Genomic DNA, 22,335 nt, shown 5'->3' on the forward strand with positions numbered 1-22,335 from the left:
GATGAGGTCTTGATTGCATCAGCTGTTCCTGGTATGCCAGTGTTTCTCAAACTTCTCCAGCTGTTGTTGGACTGAAACTCCTATAATCCATGATCACTGGTCCTGCTAGCTAGGGATGATGGGAGTTGTAGTCCAACAACAGCTGGGGATCCAAGTTTATAGTTTATAAAGGCAATTATAGTTATGTAATTATTGGATTATGTTAAATATATTTATGGCTTAAGTGTAAGCATTTCATGATAACCATTTAAACTATTATCATTATTAGAATCTGAAGAAGAATTTTTTGATGCCCCAAGCAGTCCTATAGAAGACTGGCCATTTTTTGAAGCTTCTTTGGGGTCCTCAAGTAGGCCTGGCAGCTTAAAGAAAAAGGCAGTGAGACGGGAATCGTTGAAGAATATGATTGATTTCCAACTAAGATTTGAAATACCTGAGGTAATATACTATTTTACCTTACCTTATGTCTCTTCGTGACTGATCCTAACATACTGCTGTGTGTTTTTCCTTAAGTATGTTGCGTTCTTTATCGTTAGCATTTTTGCTTCACTTTTCAACAATAATCTAGCTGTTTCTGAGTTTTTTATTATTAGTTATCTCAGTTATGTCAATGAATAGAATGTAGATATTTCAATTAATTTTAACATAGTATTTAAAAAACCCTAGAATTTGAATCCAGAGTGTGTGGAAAAAGAAGCCAATGGTGCAACAGGACTTTCCCCCCTCCTTCTTAACTCTACATTCCCCTGTCCCACACCCCAAAAAGCCTCTCATTAGGAGCAATGACCCTCATAAATGGCTAGAGATGTGTTGCAGGTCACTGGAGTAGGAAAGGGAAGTCTGTAGGAAAGGGAAATCAGAGGAAGTTTGCACGAGTAGACACTTAAAGGGAGGCTGTTTGGCAAGTACAGTTAGCTGTATCCTTCAATGTGGGGTTCCGCAGGGCTCGATCCTATCCACCACGTTTAACATCTACATGAAACCGCTGGGTGGGGTTATCCGGAGGTTCAAAGAACATTGTCAGCAGTATGCTGATGACACTCAGCTCTATTTCTCCTTTACATCTGTAGGTGAGGCCGTGGAAGTGCTGGACCAGTGTCTTGCCTCAGTAATGGACTGGATAAGAGCCAACAAACTGAAGCTCAATCCAGATAGGACTGAGGCACTGTTAGTGGGTGGTTCCCTAGACCAGATGGGCGGGAGTTCGCCTGCTCTTCACTTCCTCTGAAGGAGCAAATTTGTAGCTTGGGGGTATTTCTGGATACTTTGCTGTCACTCAAGGCTTAGGGGACCTCAGTGGCCCGGAGTGCCTTCCATTAGCTTTGGCTGGTAACCCAGCTATGCCCCTATCTGGACAGGGGTAGCCTAACTACTGTTGTCTAGGCTTTGGTAACCTCAAGGTTAGATCACTTCAGTGTGTTATACGTAGGGCTGCCTCTGAAGACAGTTGGGAAACTTGAGCTGGTGCCGAATTCAGTGGCCAGGTTGCTCACGGTTGCAAGACGGTTTGAGCATATTACACCCATCCTGGTCCGACTGCACTGGCTACCAATTAGTTTCTGGGCCCTATTCAAAGTTCTGGTTTTGACCTATAAAGCCTTAAACGACTCATAAGTGCAATACCTCAAGGACCACCTTGTTCCATATGAACCTACCTGGACCCTGAGATCAACTTCTGGGGCCCTTCTTTGGGTGCCTCCTTCATGAGAGGCCCAGAGGGTGGCAACATGAGAACAGGCCATTTCTGCTGTGGCTCCCCATCTGTGGAATGCTCTTCCAAGGAAGTTTCGCCTGGAGCCTTCATTATACACCTTAGATGCCAGGAAAAATTGTTCCTTTTTAACCAGGCCTTTGGTTGATCTGATTTACATCCTATGCCTTTTTAAAATGTGTTGCAGGGGGTTATTGGGTTGTTGTTTTTATTTTGATTATGTACTTTGTGGTTTAATATTCTGATTTTATCCTGTGAACCACCCTGAGACCTGTGGGTATTGGGTAGGATATAAATTCAATTAACAACAACAACAACAACAACAACAACAACAACAACAACAACAACTGATAACATGTTAAATGCTGGTAACTAATCCTTCTGTCTATGTATAGCTAAAAACCTCTCACCTTAACTGGATTATCAGTATGTATATGGGGTAGAATCCAACCAAGTCATCGCTTCTACATAAAGATTAGCTCCTGTGCACCCCCTAAATCTGCTCTGGGAGTTCCCCAACCCTCTGGAGCAGATTTGGGGGTGTTGTGGGATATTTGTGGGGGAAGGAGGGGAGATGTTTTGTTGTATAAATTGTTATGCTGGTGGAATGAGTTAGTTGGATACCACCCATTTCTTCCTCAATATTGGTAGTGTTACAATAATGGATATCTTCATAAAACTTTTCCCCTAAGTAGTTGGAAATGTACATGATCCATAACAGTTACTGATAATAAATCCTATCTCATTACTGCAGTCATCTATCTACCTATCTGCTTTGGAGTTCTCTTGACTGGACATGTAGGGGATTGCATTGTTTTGTAGTAATTGCCTGTAAATTTAAATTTTGTTCATAAAATATGAACATTGAAGAAATAAATACATTTGGAGGCAGGGCCCTTCATGACCAAATAGTATGCAGTGGCATTGAGAATGAAAAAGAACCCAACAGCTTTTCTTTATATTTCTCACTGGATGCAATTGACAACTTTTAATGGAATAATGGAATAAAAGATGCCTAGGATGATGTTCCAAATCAGTTTTGTAGGAATGTGTAAACCAAGGAGGATTCTTGAAACTGTCTTCTACACCATATTCTAAAAAGCTTTTAAAGCTCTGCTTAGGTTTCTTCTCTTTATAAGCAGCTGCCCACCCCCAGAATGTCTGTTGGTTTGGTTGACTTAGCCACATATTTTGTTTATACATAGGTGTTCCTTCAAGTGTCTCGTTTTACTGAAGGTATTGAAAAGCCAATTCTTCGTTTGGAGATTTATAGTTTAGGCACGGAGCTTAAGCTAAGAACATATGATATGGCAGCCACTGCTTTTCTTAAAGAGATTTGCTTAATGTGTCCAGAATACATGGGTAAGTATTTACCTCTGTGTTAAAATAATTATTAATTATTTGTGGTTGCTATTTAGGTTTCTGCTGGAAAGAGTTGTTGGGAAAATCAGTGTAAGGCATAGGGGGATTGGCAGACAACTCACAGCAAAGGCTTGCTCTTGAATATAGTCCTCCTTATCATTAGTTTATTTCTATGCCAGTTTTCGATATTAAAGCACACTGGCGCAGCTCACACCAGCGCCAGAAAAAAATGTGTAAGTTTCTGTTGTGAGCAGAATAGCATAAATAGCACCAGGTTCAGAACCACATCTAGACTGTGCAACCGTGCTTTCAGGAGTCAGATCTAGCCTTGATTTTGATTGGCAGCTTTCCAAGCCACATTACTTCTGTCATATGCAAATTGAGCCTTAGCTTGAGCCTCATTCATTCCAGTGTCTCCTTCCCTCAGTATCTGTTCAGGGTTCCGACTGTCTCCCTGGAGTTACTAGGTGGTGGCAAAGAGAGATAGAGCTGTGCTATCATCTGCAAATTGATAACTCTTCAAGCCCAATCTCCTGATGAGTTATTTCAGTGCTCAAGGGATGGAATAGAACTACAGTGGTACCTTGGTTCTCAAACTTAATCTGTTCCGGAAGTCTGTTCCAAAACCAAAGCATTCCAAAACCAAGGCACACTTTCCCATAGAAAGTAATGCAAAATGGATTAATCTGTTCCAGACTTTTAAAAACAACCCCTAAAACATAAATTCAACATGAATTTTACTATCTAACGAGACCATTTATCCATAAAATGAAAGCAATAAACCAGGCATGTCCAACTTCAAATAGGCTGCAATCTACCCAGTATCAAATACTGGCAGTGATCTACCCATTGTCATTGGAGGGACGAGGAGCACGCGCAGGGTGTGTGTATGGAAGGAGGTGGCTAAGTGGACACGGGAGGTGGGAGGTTAAGTGGCGGGAAGGAAAGGGAGGCAAAAGTAGTCTCTCCCCACTAAAGCAGCTCGCTCCCCCTCCAATCCAGCCCTTTCTTTCTCCCCCCCCAAGCAGTCCCCCCCCCAATCCACCCCTTTCCCTCCCCCCCCAAGCAGCTCTCCTCCCCGCAAGCCAGCCTTTCTGGATCCCTCCCCCCCAGCACCCCTTTTTTTAGTTTAGCTTCTGAAACTAATTATAGAAATGATCTTATAATCTAATGATGATTAAATCATATATTGAGATCCTGTTCTGTCACTATTTATTGATCTGGCAACATAACTTTGAAAATACAATAAGTAACTCCAGTGAGTATGTCATTTTGGCTATACTGTTCTTTGTTTTTTTAGATGATAAAAATAAGCCAGTTTACCTCATTTCAACACTGGATAATTTAATTGATGATCTTCTAGCCATTGAATATGTAAAGGTAAGAGTGCTGAAGGGAAGATACAATTTTTTTCTTCACCATAATACTGATGTGTTTTAAATACTATTTAAATTGACAAATAATCTTAATTATCTAAAAACCTAGATACCTGATCCTGTTTGCTGTTTTAGCAAATGAACATTAGTTTAGGCACTCCATCTCAGAAAGGATGCTGTAGAGTGGAAAATGTACAAAAAAGGACAGCTGGGGGGGGGGAGAGAATGACTCTGGGGAGGATACCATTGATGTGTATATACTTTCTTCTCTCCATTTACACTAGAACTCGAGGTCATTTAGTGAAATGTATTTATATAAATTACTTTCATCCCACTCTTCGGCAAAGCAGGGTGGGGAGGCTCCCAGGGTAGCTTCCAGATACCAGTAATAAGACAGGACAGACAGAAGAGAGTATCATTTCACCTAAGACATTAATTTATGCATAATCATGTCACAAGATGTGGTTCTAGATAGATTTAAAGTGAGATTAAGTAAATTTATGAAGAATGGCTAAATGGAGCTTCCATGTTCATTAGCCATGTGCCATTTTTCTTGCCTTTTGTTTTTGCTGTGGACTTCCCAGTGTCCATGGTTGAAGACAGAATGCTGGATTAGATGGGCCTTTGATCAAGTCTAGCAGAACACTAAGTTAGTATGTTAGTATCAGAACAAATACTGAGGAGCAGATGTAACAGCATTATCTATATTTCTGGATAGTGCTGGGTTGTATGGTATATAGTGTTTTCTCATTTTAACTGTCTTTATTTACCTTCTGAGAACAGGCAGATATTAATTGCCCAGATCTGAAAACTACTTATAAGAATGTGATACAGCTCATAAAGGTAATAATGATGGCTTATTTTTGTAATTTTTGCTATGTCCAGGAAAGTGCATTCAAAACATATTCTTACTAAGATTACTTTGTTGTTAGGTTACTTTTTCTTCTGTAGATATCCATTTACACACAGAAGCACTTATGAGTACCATGAATTTCCTAAATAATCTTCTTCCGAAACAAGAGACAAGTACAGTAGAGATCGTCCAGGAAAAAGAAGAAAAGAAGGAAGTTCTTAAGAAACTTAGTAAGGTCTTTCAGTCTCAAACTCTTGTATTGCTAACTTTCTTCCAGCCTCATTTCACATCCTAGGCTTTTAAAAAGTGCATGCAGGAAAGTGTTTCAGGCTGGATGACAGCAAATGAAAATTGTGGGTCATGTTCATTTGCCCAAACCCTAATCTAGAAAATAATTCTCAAGTTTCTGTATAGAGTCGGGGTGGAAGAGGAATGTGCTTTAAACATGGTACTTCAGAATCAATAAAGTGCACATGGCAATCAGTAAAGTGCACATCAGTTACTCTGATAGTGTAAGCATTACTGAAGTGTATTGCCTACACCTCAGGAGAACTTTGTTCCTTCTTATTTCCATGTGCTATTTGAAGGAAGTTTAGTTTGAAGAAATCTCTCATGTACAGATAGAAAGTTGCATTTTGCCAAATCTACAGTCCTTAACTAAAACTGTTGGATGGCACCTCGTACGCCTCCTTCTGGCAGCTCTGGCAGCTAAGCTTGTGACAAGCGTATTGCTCTCCTTTCCTTTGTATCACATCAGCAAAGCTGAGGGGGGTTGGTCGTCATCTGGGCAGCCAGGACCTCCATACACACTGCCCAGGCTTGCACCCCTGGAGGTGCACTCCATTGTCTCTCTAGACAGATGGATGCCAACAGCACTGTCTTACTCAGCTTTGGAATCCTAGTATGTACTGAGGATTAGAGAAAACCTATGAAGTGACAGCCTGTTCTCTGCTTATGTAGCCTTGCCTGTGTCAAGTCATGCCCCAAGGAAAGAGGCATAAATACATTATTTCTTGGTAATATTTAGTCATTTCTGTTAACTTGAAAGATACTGCTTTAACTCTAATGGCATGTTGCACAAAAAAAAAAATAAACCAATCTGTAGAGCTACTACTTTTATAGTTTGCATTCCTCTCTGTATTTGTGCACTCTGTGTTTTTGTACAACTGTGATCCTCATTGGAATTCAGATCTCTAATTCCAAATATAACATTTTTTGCTTTTAACTTTCCCATAGCTTCAAAAAAGTCAAAGTATGAAGATGTTTGTGATCTCCATGTTTGTGCAGACATGTCCTGTTTACGCATTTTTATAAGAGAACAAAAAAGCTGGATATCTGAAATCCGCATTGAAGGTACAACTAAAATGCCAATTGCAATATTTAAAGGTTACTAGAACCCAGAGGAAGTACCTTGAAGATTGTGCCATATTAGATTTGTTAATTAATACTGTTAAATTTAGGTCTTGATAGTGAGGTGAAGATGAAGAAAGAAACAACTGAAGTATCAGCAAACTTAAAGAATATTGTTATTTTGGATTGTGATGAGGCAGCACTGCATAAAAAGGTATGTGTGTTCATTTAAAGGGCATGCTAGGCTGTGTACAGAAAGCAGTGTACTTGCAATATAAATATTAGGCTTCAGCCTGGTTTAATTGATTATGACTTTAGTTATCTCTTGCTTTTCCTCATGCTTGGTGTGGTTTCTGGGTATATGTTTTATACCAAAGAGTAGGGACAAAAAAGTCTGTTAACTTAAACTGAAGCCCTTCAGCGAAGGACTTACTTTGTGACTGCCACACATATATTGTATTGAGTAGTGTGCAGTAGAGAAAAGACATAGGTTGGATTATGTAATGGACACACATCATTCTTGCCAACCTTTTCTGCTATGCTCCCCAATTATCTGCTCCTGGAGGGTTGGTGAGAGGTGTCATAGGTGACTGCAGGGAAAGGGAACTGGCAGATGTTGTCTCTTCCACCAACACTTCCAATGAAGGACACCTGTGCTTTATCCAAGCCCCTTGTGTGAACAGAAAGACTTCCATAAATGTAAGAACACCTTTGGATTTGCGCACACCTTGTAAATATTATACTCTTAACATTGAACACTTTTTCTGTTCCAAGGCTCTGTATATTACAGGCAAAGAGGTCTTCAGTTTCAAAATGGTGACGTACATGTATGCTGCAGGTGGCATTTCGTATACTGATATGGAAGCTGTTGACAGCCAGGTTTACTTAACTGTTGGATGCATTCAGATTGTTTTTGTCAACAAATTTGTCTCTGCTATTTTGGTAAGCTTTCTTTTTGTTTTAGAAAATACAATAAGGTGAAGAGATTGTTTTACTTAACTTACAGTGGGAGCAATGGTGTAGTGGAAGAGTAGTGCACCTCTGGGACTTATTTTCAAAGTAGGTGCAATGATGCCATTAGTTGGAGTGGTAGAGTGACTGACTCTCTTGCTCTGGCAAAGAGTGACTGACTCTCTAGAAACTTTTGTTTCTAGATTATTGGCATAAATGAAGTGAGGGAATGGGTCCAGTTTCCTAATCTATGACTGTCAGCTGATCCTTATAAATTGGGTATTAAGCTATGTATGGCTGCTAATTGGTGTACACAAGTTTGTATAAATACGTGCATTTTTGTACTGTCATTGGGGTGTGTGGCTATGCAGAGAACATGGCTGTGTGACTGTCACAATGAGCTGTACCTTAAAATTTACCACTACACCACTGATTGGGAGATCCATTTCTGTTTCTCCTAGCCCATTTAATTGAAATTGAATATGAAACCGCAGGATCCAGGTGCTCTTGGAAATCTAAAAAAGATTTTCTAGATCCATTTCATTTGGGGTTTAGGCTTGGTTTTGGCACAGAAACTGCTTTGGTAGCCATGTATGATGACCTCTGTCAGGAGAGAGACAGGTGAAATATGTCCCTGTTAATTCTCCTCGACCTCTCACTGGCTCTCAATATCCTCAACCATGGTACCCTTCTGGAGGATCTGTCCGACTTAGGGGTGGTTGGCACCACTTTGCGGTGGTTCCAATCCTACTTGGCCTTGTTGTTTCCAGAGCATGATGCTTGGGAAGTGCTCTTCAACTCCATGGAATCTTCAGTGTTGAATTCCTCAGGGTTTGATTTTAACCCCATTGCTGTTTAACATTTACATGGAACCACTGACTGGGGTTATATGGAGTTTCAGGGTTCGCTGATGGCACACAGTGCTGCTTCTTTACATTTACAGATGTGGCATTGGATGTGCTGGACAGATGTGGCATTGGATGTGTCTTGCCTCAGTTATGGCCTGGATGAGAGCCTACAAAATGAAGCTTAATCCAAATGAGACTGAGGCACTGCTAGGGGGTGGTTCTGTATGCCAGATGCATAGGAGGTTGCCTGCTCTTGATGGGGTTACACTCCCTCTGAAGGAGCAGGTACATAGCTTGGGGGTATTTCTAGATCCTGCTTGAGGCTCAGTTGGCCTCAGTGGCCCGGAGTGCCTTCCATCAGCTTTGCTGGTGACCCAGCTGTGCCCCTATCTGGACAGGGATAGTCTAACTTCTGTCATGTATGCTCTGGTAAACTCTAGGTTAGATTAGTCCATGGGTAGGCAAATTAAGGCCCAGGGGCCGGATCTGGCCCAATCGCCTTCTAAATCCGGCCCGCGGATAGTCCGGGAATCAGCGTGTTTTTATTTGAGTAGAATGTGCCCTTTTATTTAAAATGCATCTCTGGGTTATTTGTGGGGCATAGGAATTCGTTCTCCACCCCCCTTTCAAAATATAGTCCGGCCCCCCACAAGGTCTGAGGGACAGTGGACTGGCCCACTGCTGAAAAAGTTTGCTGACCCCTGTTAGTCCAACACATTATATGTAGGACTGCCTTTGAAGACAGTTCAGAAACTGGTGCAGAATTTGACTGCCAAGTTGTTCAGCAGGCCAAGATGGTTTGAGCATATTACACTGATCCTGGTCTGATTGCACTGGCTGCCAAAGAAATAGATCCGAACGCAGTTCAAAGTGCTGGTTTTGACCTATAAAATGTTTTGGCTTGGCACCTAAAGATATGTAATGAAGGCACCAGGCAAAAGCGTTTCTCTATAACTAGGCCTTTAGCTGATCAACATTCTAAAGCCTTTAAAATGTCCTTGTTGGAGGGGCGTTATTGGTCTATTTTTGTGTCTGTTTTATTCTGTATTATGTGTTTTCATTTTGTTTTTGTTGTGAACTGCCTTATGATCTTCGGATGAAGAGCACTATAAAAAGTTAATAATAAAATAAATAATATTCAATAACTTATGTTGTATCCCAGTACTAGTTAAGGAATTATTCAAACTAGAGTTGGATTTTCAAATTTACGCTTGATGTTTATATTTATTTTAGCCACATTGATGTCTAGCAAAACCTTGGGGATTAAAATTAAATATGTCAATATCAGTGAAAATATGCTTTCCTAGTTGTTGTGCAATGCTTAGATAATTCTTTGTTTAAAAAGAGGTATAATTTTGTTATAACTTAATCCAAATGGGTCTATGGTGATAGAAAACTAAAATTGGAAGTCAGCCTCTGAGACAAACATTATATTTCAATACCTTGTATAATGTTGCCACATGGTTATACCTTTTTTCCTTTTTATGTTTTGTTAATTTGTCTGTGTACCAAGGAACTATATAATGCATTTTATTTTTTCTCTCCTTCTCTAAACATGTTTATTGCTCAACTGTGTGGAAAGACAACACAGATAATTTGTAATGCATAATGAGCAAACTGATACATAAGTGATGTATTCTTGTGACTGTTATCCTCATCTGTTGCTGATTTCCTGTCCCCTTTCTAGGCTTTTGTAAACAATTTTCAGACAGCAAAGGAAGCAATTACTGAAGCCACTGTCCAAGCTGCTGAGAAAGCAGCTACTGGTGTAAAGGAATTGGCTCAACAAAGTTCCAGAATGGCGCTGGACATTAATATTAAAGCACCCGTTGTCATAATCCCACAGTCGGCAATATCTACTGATGTTATAGTTGCTGATTTTGGGTTGATCACCATAAAGAATGAATTCCTTCTCATTAAAACGTCACTACGATATAGTGTCCCACCTATTCTTGATTGTATACATGTGAAACTGAGTGACCTAAAGTTGTACAGGTAATATATAAAGATGATTTTCTAATGAATTCTTCTAAATTAGGTTCAAAAGTAACAAAACTGAAGAAAATGTACTAAGTAAACACTATGTTCTACTTACAAACCAAAGTTTTAATTTTGCTAACTAATGTTCTTAAAGAGAGAAGATTCTTCCATTAGATGGAACTACTGAGGTCATCTGGAGGTTTAGGATGAGGTGTCATCAGTGTGCAGTGACACTGAACCTCTTTTCCTTTTTATCTAATTTATATGAGGCAGCAGTACTAAATTAGTGCTTGGATGTGGTGTAGTTGACTGGATGGGGACCAATAAACTCAGTTTCAATGCAGATACTGTGAAGGTACTGTTAGTAGTGAAAGTAAACCAAAGTGCACTACCAAGTGTGTAAGTTGCATTACTGAGAAAAGTGTGAAACCTTTGTTTCATTCATACACTGAAAAGAGAAGCACCAGGGTGCTAGATTTAATCTACAGTGATGTGTGTCGTCCACTCCAGTGACATAGCATGCGGGGTGAGGCTAGGGGGCTGTGGCCCCAGGCTTTTTTTGAGGGGGTGCAGTGAAGCACCCCCACAACAGGCTCCCTCATCAAGGCAGGAGCTGTGGGGAGGGAAGTTCCACCTTGGCATTCGAGGCCTGGATCCAGCTTCCTTGCACGGTGGCCCAGCACTGCCAGCTGGCTGCAGCTCCACTCCTAAGTCAGGCCTAACTCAGGGGCGGAAGTGGAGGAGAGGCAGCGGCAGCAGCACCCCTCTCTTCCACCGGGCTCTGGCATGCAAGTGCACCTCCCACGCTACGTTCTAAGGTTGGGATTAGATAGTCCAACCCCAGCCATGCAGGGCTGCAAGGCCGCCATGTGTACGCCCAGATGGGTGACAGGAGCGGGAGGCCCCATTAGCTAAAGTGGTGCTTCTGGTTAAGAACAGTTCCAGGTTAAGAACGGACCTCCGGAATGAATTAAGTACGTAACCAGAGGTACCACTGTACTATGTATACATCTAGGCTATGTAGGTTAGATTGCTGCAATGTGCTTTATAAAAAGTTACCCTTGAAGACTGCTTGGAAACTTAAGCCAGGTTGCTGATTGGAATTCTACCCTTTTAACTCCAGTTTTGGCAAAATCACTGGTTTTCAGTTCATTTCTGAGTCCAATTTAAAGTGCTGGTTTTGACCTGTAAATCTTAATATGGCTTAAGAGCTTGATACTCAATGGAACATCTCTCTGGACATAAACCTACCCAGATTTTAGGTTCACTATCTGAGACACTTTTCTGGGTACCCCTTGACAGAACTTTGGAGGGTAGATACATGGGAGAGAGCCTTTTTTGTTGTGGCCTTTAGTCTATGGCATGCTCTCCTCAGTGACACTCACTTCGTGTAATGTCAGTGTGTTTTGAGTGCCATCTGATGACTCAGAGCAGATAGAAGGGAGAAGATTAGATAATGAAGTGGGAAAGAATGGCAAATGGGACTTCTTTATTCTTTTCTTTTAATTTTTTTAAAATGAAGCTGGAATGGCAAAACAATCCAATAACACTTTCACTGATAATAACAATTAGTGAGATAAAATGCTGAGGGGAAAACTGACGGAAAACACAGAAGATTAAAAGTTACAGAAGCCTCAAAGAATAAAGCAAGCAAACACAGGCAAAGGCTGTTACCACACCAACATTTGTTAAACAAACACATATACAGTTATGTAAGGTAAAGGTAAAGGACCCCTGGACAGTTAAGTCCAGTCAAAGGAGACTATGGGGTGCAGTGCTCATCTTACTTCAGGCCAAGGGAGCCAGCGTTTGTCCACAGACAGATTTCAAGGTCATGTGGCCAGCATGACTAAACCGCTCCCTGTGCATCAGAACACTGTGACGAGTGCCAGAGTGCACGGAAATGCTGTTTATCTTCCTGTCGCAGTGGTACCTATTTATCTGCTTGCACTGGTGTGCTTTTAAACCGCTAAGTTGGTAGAAACGGGGACAGAACAACGGGAGCTCACCCCGCTGTGCGGATACGAACCGCCGACCTTCTGATCGGCGAGCCCAAGAGACTCAGTGGTTTAGACCACAGCACCACCTGCATCCCCTTTACCTTTACCACAGCTATGTACAAGCCCCAGAAGACAAGAAAAAGGCACCCTCTAAGGTCCACTCCAAGCAAAGACAGGAACAGAAGGAAATTGTAGTCAGTGAGGACAAAACAGCTTCAGATTTAACAGATCAGGTTCAGTATTAGAATAATAATCTAAAACAGCAGTCAAAACAAAAAAAAAATCCTTCCAGTAGCACCTTAAAGATGGTGAGGTTGATGGACTTCCATTTCATGCGGCTCAATGTGGTGCCTTCCATAGTTCCAGTTACAGATAGGTAGCCGTGTTGGTCTGCCATAGTCAAAACAAAAAAGGAAGGAATTTTTTTTGTTTTGACTATGGCAGACCAACACGGCTACCTATCTGTAACTAAAACAGCAGGTTGTTTATCTGATAATTGGCAGGCACTAAAGCAGGGGTAGGCAACCTAAGGCCTGGGGGCAGGATCCGTCCCAATTACCTTCTAAATCTGGCCCATGGATGGTCTGGGAATCAGAGTGTTTTTACATGAGTAGAATGTGTTTTTTATTTAAAATGCATATCTGGGTTAGTTGTGGGGCATTGGAAATTGTTCATTTTTCCCCTTCAAAATATAGTCCGACCCCCACAAGGTCTGAGGGACAATAGACCGGCCTACGGCTGAAAAAGGTTGCTGACCCCTGCACTAAAGTAACATAATCACAAGCACTTGGCAAACCTTCCTGCAGAAAGCTTTCCACAGCTGGGTGACAACTGAGATGGTCCTTTCTTCAGTAACTCCACCTACTGCTTACAGATAGGTAGCCGTGTTGGTCTGCCATAGTCAAAACAAAAAAAATTCCTTCCAGTAGCACCTTAAAGACCAACTAAGGTATCTGAAGAAGTGTGCATGCACACGAAAGCTCATACCAAGAACTAACTTAGTTGGTCTTTAAGGTGCTACTGGAAGGAATTTTTTTTGTTTCCACCTACTGCATTTTGGATGGTGGGATAACCTGGAGGAGGCCTTTGATGAAGATCTTAGTTCAAAGCTGTGATGGGCTCTCAGTGTCAAAAGAACTTCAGACAGGGCCTGGGAAACTATTATTAGTACCTAACAAAAATAGGAGGTGACCCTACCAGCCTTGCTAGCCAAAGGGAAATAGTATGGTTGGTATCTACCTGAAGGGTAACTTTCCTTTGACTTAGCAGGGCTGGTAGGGTTGCACCATAATTTAGTTGACTCTGGAATGAAACCTGTCCAGATAGGGCTGTAGCGTGGCCTCCAGTGGAAGCTGGAGTACTCCACATCATGAGGCAGTCTGCCTCAGATGACAGTAATTTATTCAGGAAAACTTCAAAGTGGTACCTCAAAGTGCACCTGATGCTTCAAAGAACAGGCTTAACTCATCCACTTAGAGGTACTACTCTTTAAATACTATCTCAATTTTGTCTTTACTGAAGCCTATACAGTGGTACCTTGGGTTACATACGTTTCAGATTACATAGGCTTCAGGTTACAGACTCTGCTAACCCAGAAATATTACCTCGGGTTAAGAACTTTGCTTCAGGATGAGAATTGAAATCGTGCTCCGGCGGTGCAGTGGCATCGGGAGGCCCCATTAGCTAAAGTGGTGCTTCAGGTTAAGAACAGTTTCAGGTTAAGTATGGACCTCTGGAACGAATTAAGTACTTAACCTGAGGTACCACTGTATACTGTTTATAAAATAATATATACTCCATGAAGCAAGTACATAAGTTAATAATAATAAATAATAAGAATAAAATAAAATAATAAGAATTAATAAAAACTTCAGTTTATTACAAGAACCAGGCACACTGGATCAGCACGTCCATCTCACTTGCAGAAGATTAAAAGGAGAAATAGATCAGTGCATAATCAAGATGCTAATGGCAGCACACTACAAAGCTCCAGATGTCTCCATTCAGTGGTTTCATGTACTTGTAGATTTAGTACTGAAAACCACTCTGTGTTTCTGTTTGAAAGATGGGATAGAATTTTCAATAATAAAACGAATCAATAAAAAATATATCCACTCCAAATGAATATCAAGCATTGTCCTACACAGAGTATATTGTTGGATGTTTACACAGGTACAAAACACTTAATGAAGTATTTCATCAAAGCTGCAATCCTGAGCCCATTTGCAGATATTGCAGTCCTAAATTTTTATATTTATATTTATATTCCACCTTTTCCCCGACAGGCACAAGGCAGTTTACAGCTAAAATGGAAACTGTTTAAGAACAGGAATAATAATAATAATTAAAAAACAAACTTGAATGCAGCCTTGTGATGCTGCTGCTGCTGCTGATTATTATTATTATTATTATACCACCCTTCATCCAAAGATCACAGGGTGGTTCACAAAATGAAAATACAAAATGAAAACACAAAATCCAAAATAAAGCAAAACAAACCAATAACCCCTTTCCCCCAGACACATTTAAATGGCCATAGAATGTCAATCAGCCAAACACCTGGTTGAAGAAAAACCTTAATTGGATTGTGACTATTTTTTCATTTTTATTTACAGATCAAGTTGTATAAGTGGTTTATTGCAAAATGAAATACAGCTGCTGCAACCATTAAATCTTGAAGTTAGTGTTGAACGCAATTTAGCCGCTCTCTGGTATCATGAAATTCCTGACATTAAAATATTTGGACGTCTCAAGCCAATGAATGTAAGTTCTTAGTTGCAAAGATATACTTGCAACTATTGTCAATATGAATAGGAATTAAATGCAGGTTTGACCCCTGTCATTTCATATATCCCAATATTTCTTGTATCTTATGATTTAGCAGCATATATATAGTTTGTGATTTGCTGCAGATGTTACTTTCTATGAATGTAAGGAGTCTCTTCCATCTGTTTATAGAACAGAACATTTAAATACAACTCAAAGGTCATCAAGATTTGTTAATTGCTTAATGAACATTGTTGTTTTGTCATCCAGGCATTTGTGGTAGGTTGAGGTGTATTGGATTGTATTTTTCTTGCTCCTGTTTTTTTGTTTTGTTTACATGGAATTCATGTTTGCTATATATGTTTTAATGTTCCCCTGGGAGCTTTGGGTGAAGGGTGGATTATAAATATAGTAAATAAACAAGGTTTCCATATATGGTACAAATTTAAACAAGCAAAAATATTAGGTCTTCCAGACCACTTCTGTATATAGTACAAAATAAATAATTAGTGCATCTTTCAGTGTTTGCTTATTCTTGGTCCCAGATTCTACAAGGAGAGATTGGAAGTGGAAAGTGTGTTTCATATTTGTATTCTTTCCTCCCTTAATCCTTTTATTGCAGGGAAAACGAGCCATAGAGATAAAATATTCAAATCAATACTCGGTTTCAGTTTTATCCATGGACAGGAAAGGGAGTACATGAGCCCAAGATCTGCTCCTGGTGCCGCTGCCCCACCCCTTCGCTTTTGAGGGCAAAGTATAGTTTGAACAGTCCAAGAAACGAGGAGAGGCAGAGCCTCAATTTCAATTCTTCTATTATTTTGAAGTTTGCTATATATTCAATAAATATTATCTCTGCACAAGCATTTGAATGTAAACATGGAATAAATTTTAATTCCCCCCCTCCAGTGCAGTAGCAATGCATGAAGTGGTGGCGGAGATGCATTTGCCAGGGCAGGATGGGGCAGGATGGTGATGTTGGAGCCCTCGGTTGGTGGCGACACGCAAGTGCACACACATACCTGGCAGCTGCAAGGTGCTGCCAGCCTAGTGGTCACTACCCTGCTCTATCCTTGCTCCTGCAAATGCAGCACTACTGATGCTTTTCTGCCCTCCTTGTCTGCAGCTGGTGCTCTTATACATGTTGTTGCTATTATTATTATTAAACTTAAGATGAATTTATAATCCTTATTACATGGAAAACCTTTTTGATTCTAGAGGACCTGTAACATTTAATACAGTTTATATATACTCAGCCTGCAATTAAGAGTAATCACCTTCTTTTCAAAGCTGATTCTGAGTCAGGATGATATAACAACTATCTTGAGAACACTGAATGAAAATATAGGGGATAGCTCTGGCCCTCCACCTCCTGTACCAGAAAAAAAAGATGTACTAAGCATCCATAGTGGAACAGCAAGTGTTTCCCAGCATTCTGGAGGTATGTGTTTTAAAGCTTAAGCTACAGTTCAATTATCTCTTTCCAATAGAAGAAGTTATTAATTTAATTTAATAGTTACATGAACTATAAATTTTTGTTTTGAGTGAATTTAAATGAATATATTACATAAAACTCACTTGCAACATTGGGTCTTGATCTACATAGTTTTACTATTTAATTCATAGACAAAATTCTGTAAATGGGTTGGTGAGCAGTATCATCTACAGTTGGTACGTCATGGAGAGTTACACCACTTTTGCTATATTTTGACAGACCCGTATTATATTTCATATATAGAAACCTGCTCATATTAATCTTGGACAGTTTCTTTTGAAATCCATTGTTTACTTCCATTTTAATGATCCAAACATTCTTTCTCACATGCTAACACACTGGGCACAGGTGTGTTTACCTCCCTCTATTGCTCAAAGGCAAGAACATACTCTCATCTCAGGAACTTCTAACTAGTCCATTCCAGGAAGCCACCTCAATTACGTTACTGAGTTATTGTGCAAAGCAGTAGCTTAGTTATTTTGCCATCATTTCTGATTTTGCTTGTGTTATTTTTCTGTTAGTTGTGTGTGTTCAGGACAGGTGATTTGTTTTGTGTGGCTTGTGCATGTTTGCCTCCTTTTGTCGGAAGGGATTCCTCCCCTTCCTGGAGTCATCACTTCAGTTTAGTCTGTGACTGTTTCCTCTTGCTAATACTTGCTGGTTGATAGCTTAATTAATTTTCCTGCTGTAATTTCTTCTGTTGATTTCCCTAGAGTAATTTCTTCTTGAAATGATTTATTTCCTGTAATTGATTTAATAAGATTGGTTTTCCATAAATGATTGAATTTAATAATTAATTCAAGCTCAGTTTTGTGCTTTGACTGAAGGTAAGGCAGATGTTGGGTTATGGTGGGCCCATGAGGCAGTGGTCTTAGTCATAAGGGCATCTTGTGCTGCTTCTACCTTTGTTTGTTCAACACTTATGCCTTGATGATGTCCTAGATCAGGAGTGAGGAACCTCCATCTTAGCGCACCAGGGATTCCAGTTCGGCTTGCACACCCACCTATCTATCAACTGACATCACTGGTGATGTCAACTGATGGGCAGGAGGACAGGGTTTAATCCTGCACTGGCTATGTGTCCTGCTCCCAGCAGAGAACAGGATTACACAGCCAAGGCATCAGGATTTAATGCCCACTAACCAGCAGATGAGTTGAAGTTAATGTGCTTTTTAAAAGCACAGTTCATATGCTTTTTGGCAAGCAGGCAAGTGGAAGCAGCAGGATGGTGGGAAGAGTCTCCCCACCCTCCCCTCCACTGCTGCTCACTTGCTTGCAGGAGAAGCAGCGCTTCCACTTGGAACCACGGAAGCGGCCTTAAAGCCCTTCTCAAAACAGCTGTTTGAAGTACCCACACCCTTATAACCATACTTCACAAAAAAAGTATGCAGATTGGTGGGCATCATCACTTGCTAACCTTTTTACTCCTATAGACCAATATGGAATTATTCCAAAATTTTCATTCTGATTCCTTGCCATGGATGCTCCTTCTCTATCAGTTCCTCTGTACATGGTTTAAGTTTTGGTTCCTCATGGCAGTGACATCTGCAAAGGAGTATGTGTGAGTTGAATGCTCTGTTTGGGGCAAAACACCTGCACACCTTTCTCAAACCTGTGTAGTGCTGAGGATGTACCTTCCTTCATCCGAAAGGTCAGTTCTTCTTTCCATCACCAAGAGCAGCTCATCCTTCCTATCTTTTGCCCTTCCTCTATCCACCAATGTCATGGAATCCTTTTAAAAATCTACATTTTCCAGACTTGTCCCTTCAGTCAAACTAAATCATTTGTGACCTTTTTACCATTGAATTACAATAAAGCAGTTGCAGCGGCTGTGGCCTTTCCCATTCACTCTCTTCTTTATTAAGTTTGTAGGGCTATTGCATGGATTAAACCTAGTATGTTTACTCACCATTATAAAATGTTTTTGTGTACATCTGATGAAGTGGCATTTGGGAAGCAAATACTGCAGAATGTTCTTCCTCTTAGATAACCCTCCCTATTGGTTCTGGTCAGCTTTGGAGCATCCCTGCTGGGTCCAGTATGCCAGGGTCTCTTGGGGTTATCTGAAGGGGGTGTCTCCAGTCTGTTATCCTAGACCCAGGGCCACATACTAGATGTGCCTAAGCTTTCTGCCATGTTCACATGTTTTGCTTGTGGGTGGGTGCTGTGTATTTCTTATTTATCTAGCTTGGCAAAACATGCTTCCAGAAATGGGCTGCTTAAAAGTTCCTTCAAGATTGAATAACCATGTGTTAAGCAGAGTGTTTCATAACTATCAGTCTGGCAAACTTATTGCTCTGGTGATGGTCATTGATGGCAAAATTGTTTTATTTACATGTTTAGTTATGTTTCTTCTCTTATTATTTACATATTTAGTTATGTTTCTTCTCTTTGAAAATGCAGTGCATTAGAGACTATAACTTTTTCTTTTTTCTTATTATGGTAATTATAATTGTGTCTTATGTTCCTAATGTTTTTAGCTGGAGTAAGAATAGTGACATCTGCGGTTGTAGAAGCACGTTCCTCAGTTAAGACTAAAATAGTACTGAAACTGGACTTCCAGATTGATTCCCTGACTCTAGTTTTGTACAGTCCAAATTCCAACCAGGTAAAGAAAACATAATTTTCTATAAAATAAACATGGTGGGTTGGACCCAGATTTTCTGCAACTGGCTAGAGATATGGGAGGAAAAAACTACACCTTCAGACCTGGAAAATAATATTTTATAGGTTTGTACTAAAATGGCAGCTAGTGCTGCCAATTGAGCAGAAATAAAATTTGGGGTTACTGGAAATACTTTGCATGAAATGAGTAGTTCAGTTCTTTTGGGCTGAATCTCAATGGGAAAAGGACCAAATGGTCCACATCCTCCAGGAATGCCTCCAGGAGTTGTTAAGCGTCCACCCACTCAATCACTTTGCTCAGGAATGGAAGGTTTGAGACTAGGCAATAATTGGTTTAATAACCACTTATTTAAGGGGGCCCAGGAAGACTCCCTTGCAGAGGGAAGCATTCACCACTCCATGGTGCCCATTGCTCAGTCCTGCCTGGCTTGCTTTTATGAGCCGGGATGAGCAAGGATCAAGGAGACAGGTGGTGCCTTGGCGCTTGCCGTTGGTCAACATTACAGCACTCTTGTTAATACACCAGAATACAAGCTAAATGGTCACTATGGAGGGAATGGCAGCAGGGAGGATAGCAGAGTGAGGAGGGGCACGGTCCCAGTAAAAATAAAAGTGAGTATTGAAGTGTTTTAAAACTAGCAAGTTTTTTTATATTGTGACAAAAGCAAGCATATCCCAATAGGGAACTTTTCATTGGGGTTTTCTTCATAAGTCCTGGCCATTAATGTTTATTTTCAAATGGAGCCTTTGTGTGTATCCGTTGTATGAACAAGAAGCCATGGGTATACTTTGGTACAACCGCATATATGTTATGCAGATCACTTGCACAAAAGTTTGTGAAACAGCACTACTAAGTAAACTCCTTCTGGTTGCAATTCTTTCAGTCCAACATTATATGATTTACTAATTAAGTTTTGTTCTGATTGCAGTAACAGAATTTGTATTTTTGCAGAAACATTTTCTTTAATTCATGCATTAAACTATCCATTTTCTTTTCAAAGCAGCCTACAAATCAGGGTGAACGAGATGGTCATTTGAAACTTGCAGAATTTAAACTGTTGTTAATATCAGCTGCTGTCAAAATGTTGTCAGATGGGTCAATGAATGCCTCAGTCAAATTAACAAACTGCACTTTAGATGATAAACGACAGACAGTCCAGAACGCTACACCAAGGTTGGATTTTCCTCAATTTTATTTTATTAAATCAAAAGAAAATCAAATAAAAGAATACTAAATTCTAGTTTATGACACCATAGCGATAGTACATAAAATACATATCCACTTTCATATTGTTAGCATATAGAGTTTGTATGTAGCAACTGAAATTGGTTAATTGAAGTTTTGCTTGGAGCACATCTTTAGCTGAAAGGTATTTTGACTGAGACTTGGTATAAAATAAGAAAGCTTATGTTTATTAAAGGAAGTACATTCTTGATAGGGAAGGAGTTCTGTACTATCTAGTTGAAGCTAGCTATCTACAAAAGAAACAAAAGAAGCCATGCTTGCCCCTTTGCTCTCAGAAGACAAATTCCTTTCACCTCTAGGTTCAGAGAAGGAATTTGAGGAGGAGCAGGAAGTTGTAACCTGGATGCAACCTAAGATTTATCCATCTAAACATCAGAGAGAGAGAGAGAGTCTGGGAATCTGGAGATCCCCTACTCTATCTGTCTTAACCCATGCAAACCGCTCTCAGAAACTGAGTTGAATGCAAACTTCTAGCACTTATTATCCAAAGTGGTTATTGTCATTAAGAACACTATTGGTCAATGTAATGCTTTTCTAATTATAGTGTTTGCTCTACTAACTTGTCTTTCAGAATGGTAGAAATGAAGCGTGAATCCGAAAAGAAAGTCATGATGGATATATCTTATAAGCAGGCGAGAGATGGCAACACTGTTCTTGACACAGTTGTTAATGAGACATATGTTTGTGCTAGCATAGAATTTCTTCTTACTGTTGCGGATGTATTTCTAAATGCTACTGCTGAAAGTGCCGCTGCACAGAAAAACTTCAAGCAAACTTTGGCTGTGAAGGAACAAGGTAAGTGATCAGTACCAGGACACTGCGGGTGCAGACTGAAAACCTAGTTAATTATAAGTACTTCTGTACTGCCATATCATAAATATCAGGGCGGTGTACAACAGTAAAACATAAAACACTACTAAAAACAAAACACATTAAAGTGACTAGCTGATCAATTTAAACAGCTGCAAAGGCCTGTTAGCAATGCTATTTTTCTAGAAAAAGAGGCGCTGGAACTCAGCATGAATGCCTCCCTCATTCTCTTAGCATGGCAATGGAGCCTACCTGAGAGGAGCCAGAACTGAGTTCTGGTGAGTTCCAGCTGGAAAAAAAAGCCCTGCCTGTTAGCATGAAAAGGTCTTCAAGGGACACCTGAAAGTCAAAAGCAAGGATGTCTGCCAAATCTCTGCTGGAAGAGTATTCCACAACTGTAGATACGGGCTTAAATGTTACTTTTCTGTCTTTCCTAATAGAATCGCCGTCTATCTGAATTTCTCCCTTTGGTTATAACTTGGTATATGTTAAACTCACCACATGACACCCCAACCCTATTTTCATGTATTTCTACTTTTACATTTTATCTATCTTGGAGGAAAACCTAAGTCTTTATTTTTAAAGTACCACAAAGCTTATGTATGATAAAAATAATATGAGATACAAGATATGCATCTTAATAGTGAGAAAAATCTTAAACATAGGAGGAACCTTTTGACGGTAAGAGTTGTTCAGCCGTGAAACAGACTGCCTCAGAAAGTGGTGGACTCTCCTTTGGAGGATTTTAATCAGAGGATGCATGGCCATCTGTCAGGGATTCCGTAGCTGTAATTTCTGCATTTCAGGAGGTTAGAAAAAATGATCCTATTCTATCTTCAAAGGACTGGTCTTTTGCTGCTAAATTAAAGCTTTCTATAACTCGCTTTTTATAGCTAAATTATGTGATAGTTAATTTAAATTGAATTGAATTTAGAGTTAGTTTCTGACTATATAGTCTAAGC

At 40.1% G+C, this 22,335-nt stretch overlaps 1 protein-coding gene across 4 annotated transcripts in view; it reads left to right on the forward strand.

Moving 5' to 3' along the window:
* Positions 1 to 22,335, forward strand: part of VPS13A (vacuolar protein sorting 13 homolog A) — a 155,035-nt gene that overhangs the window by 78,845 nt on the left and 53,855 nt on the right. For 3 of the 4 annotated variants that reach the window (XM_081930334.1, XM_081930333.1, XM_081930331.1), the window contains exons 25-38: positions 269 to 438; positions 2,917 to 3,073; positions 4,374 to 4,453; positions 5,233 to 5,292; positions 5,382 to 5,532; positions 6,539 to 6,655; positions 6,763 to 6,866; positions 7,427 to 7,594; positions 10,139 to 10,446; positions 15,047 to 15,194; positions 16,488 to 16,638; positions 19,173 to 19,300; positions 20,319 to 20,491; positions 21,135 to 21,358. In XM_081930334.1, the coding sequence (XP_081786460.1) occupies positions 269 to 438; positions 2,917 to 3,073; positions 4,374 to 4,453; positions 5,233 to 5,292; positions 5,382 to 5,532; positions 6,539 to 6,655; positions 6,763 to 6,866; positions 7,427 to 7,594; positions 10,139 to 10,446; positions 15,047 to 15,194; positions 16,488 to 16,638; positions 19,173 to 19,300; positions 20,319 to 20,491; positions 21,135 to 21,358 (2,139 nt within the window). The remainder of the gene's footprint in view (positions 1 to 268; positions 439 to 2,916; positions 3,074 to 4,373; positions 4,454 to 5,232; positions 5,293 to 5,381; positions 5,533 to 6,538; positions 6,656 to 6,762; positions 6,867 to 7,426; positions 7,595 to 10,138; positions 10,447 to 15,046; positions 15,195 to 16,487; positions 16,639 to 19,172; positions 19,301 to 20,318; positions 20,492 to 21,134; positions 21,359 to 22,335) is intronic. The other variant, XM_081930332.1, reaches the window with a different exon arrangement.

The sequence above is a fragment of the Podarcis melisellensis genome (genome assembly GCF_964234715.1).
Source record: "Podarcis melisellensis genome assembly, chromosome: 11".
Taxonomy (NCBI): domain Eukaryota; kingdom Metazoa; phylum Chordata; class Lepidosauria; order Squamata; family Lacertidae; genus Podarcis; species Podarcis melisellensis.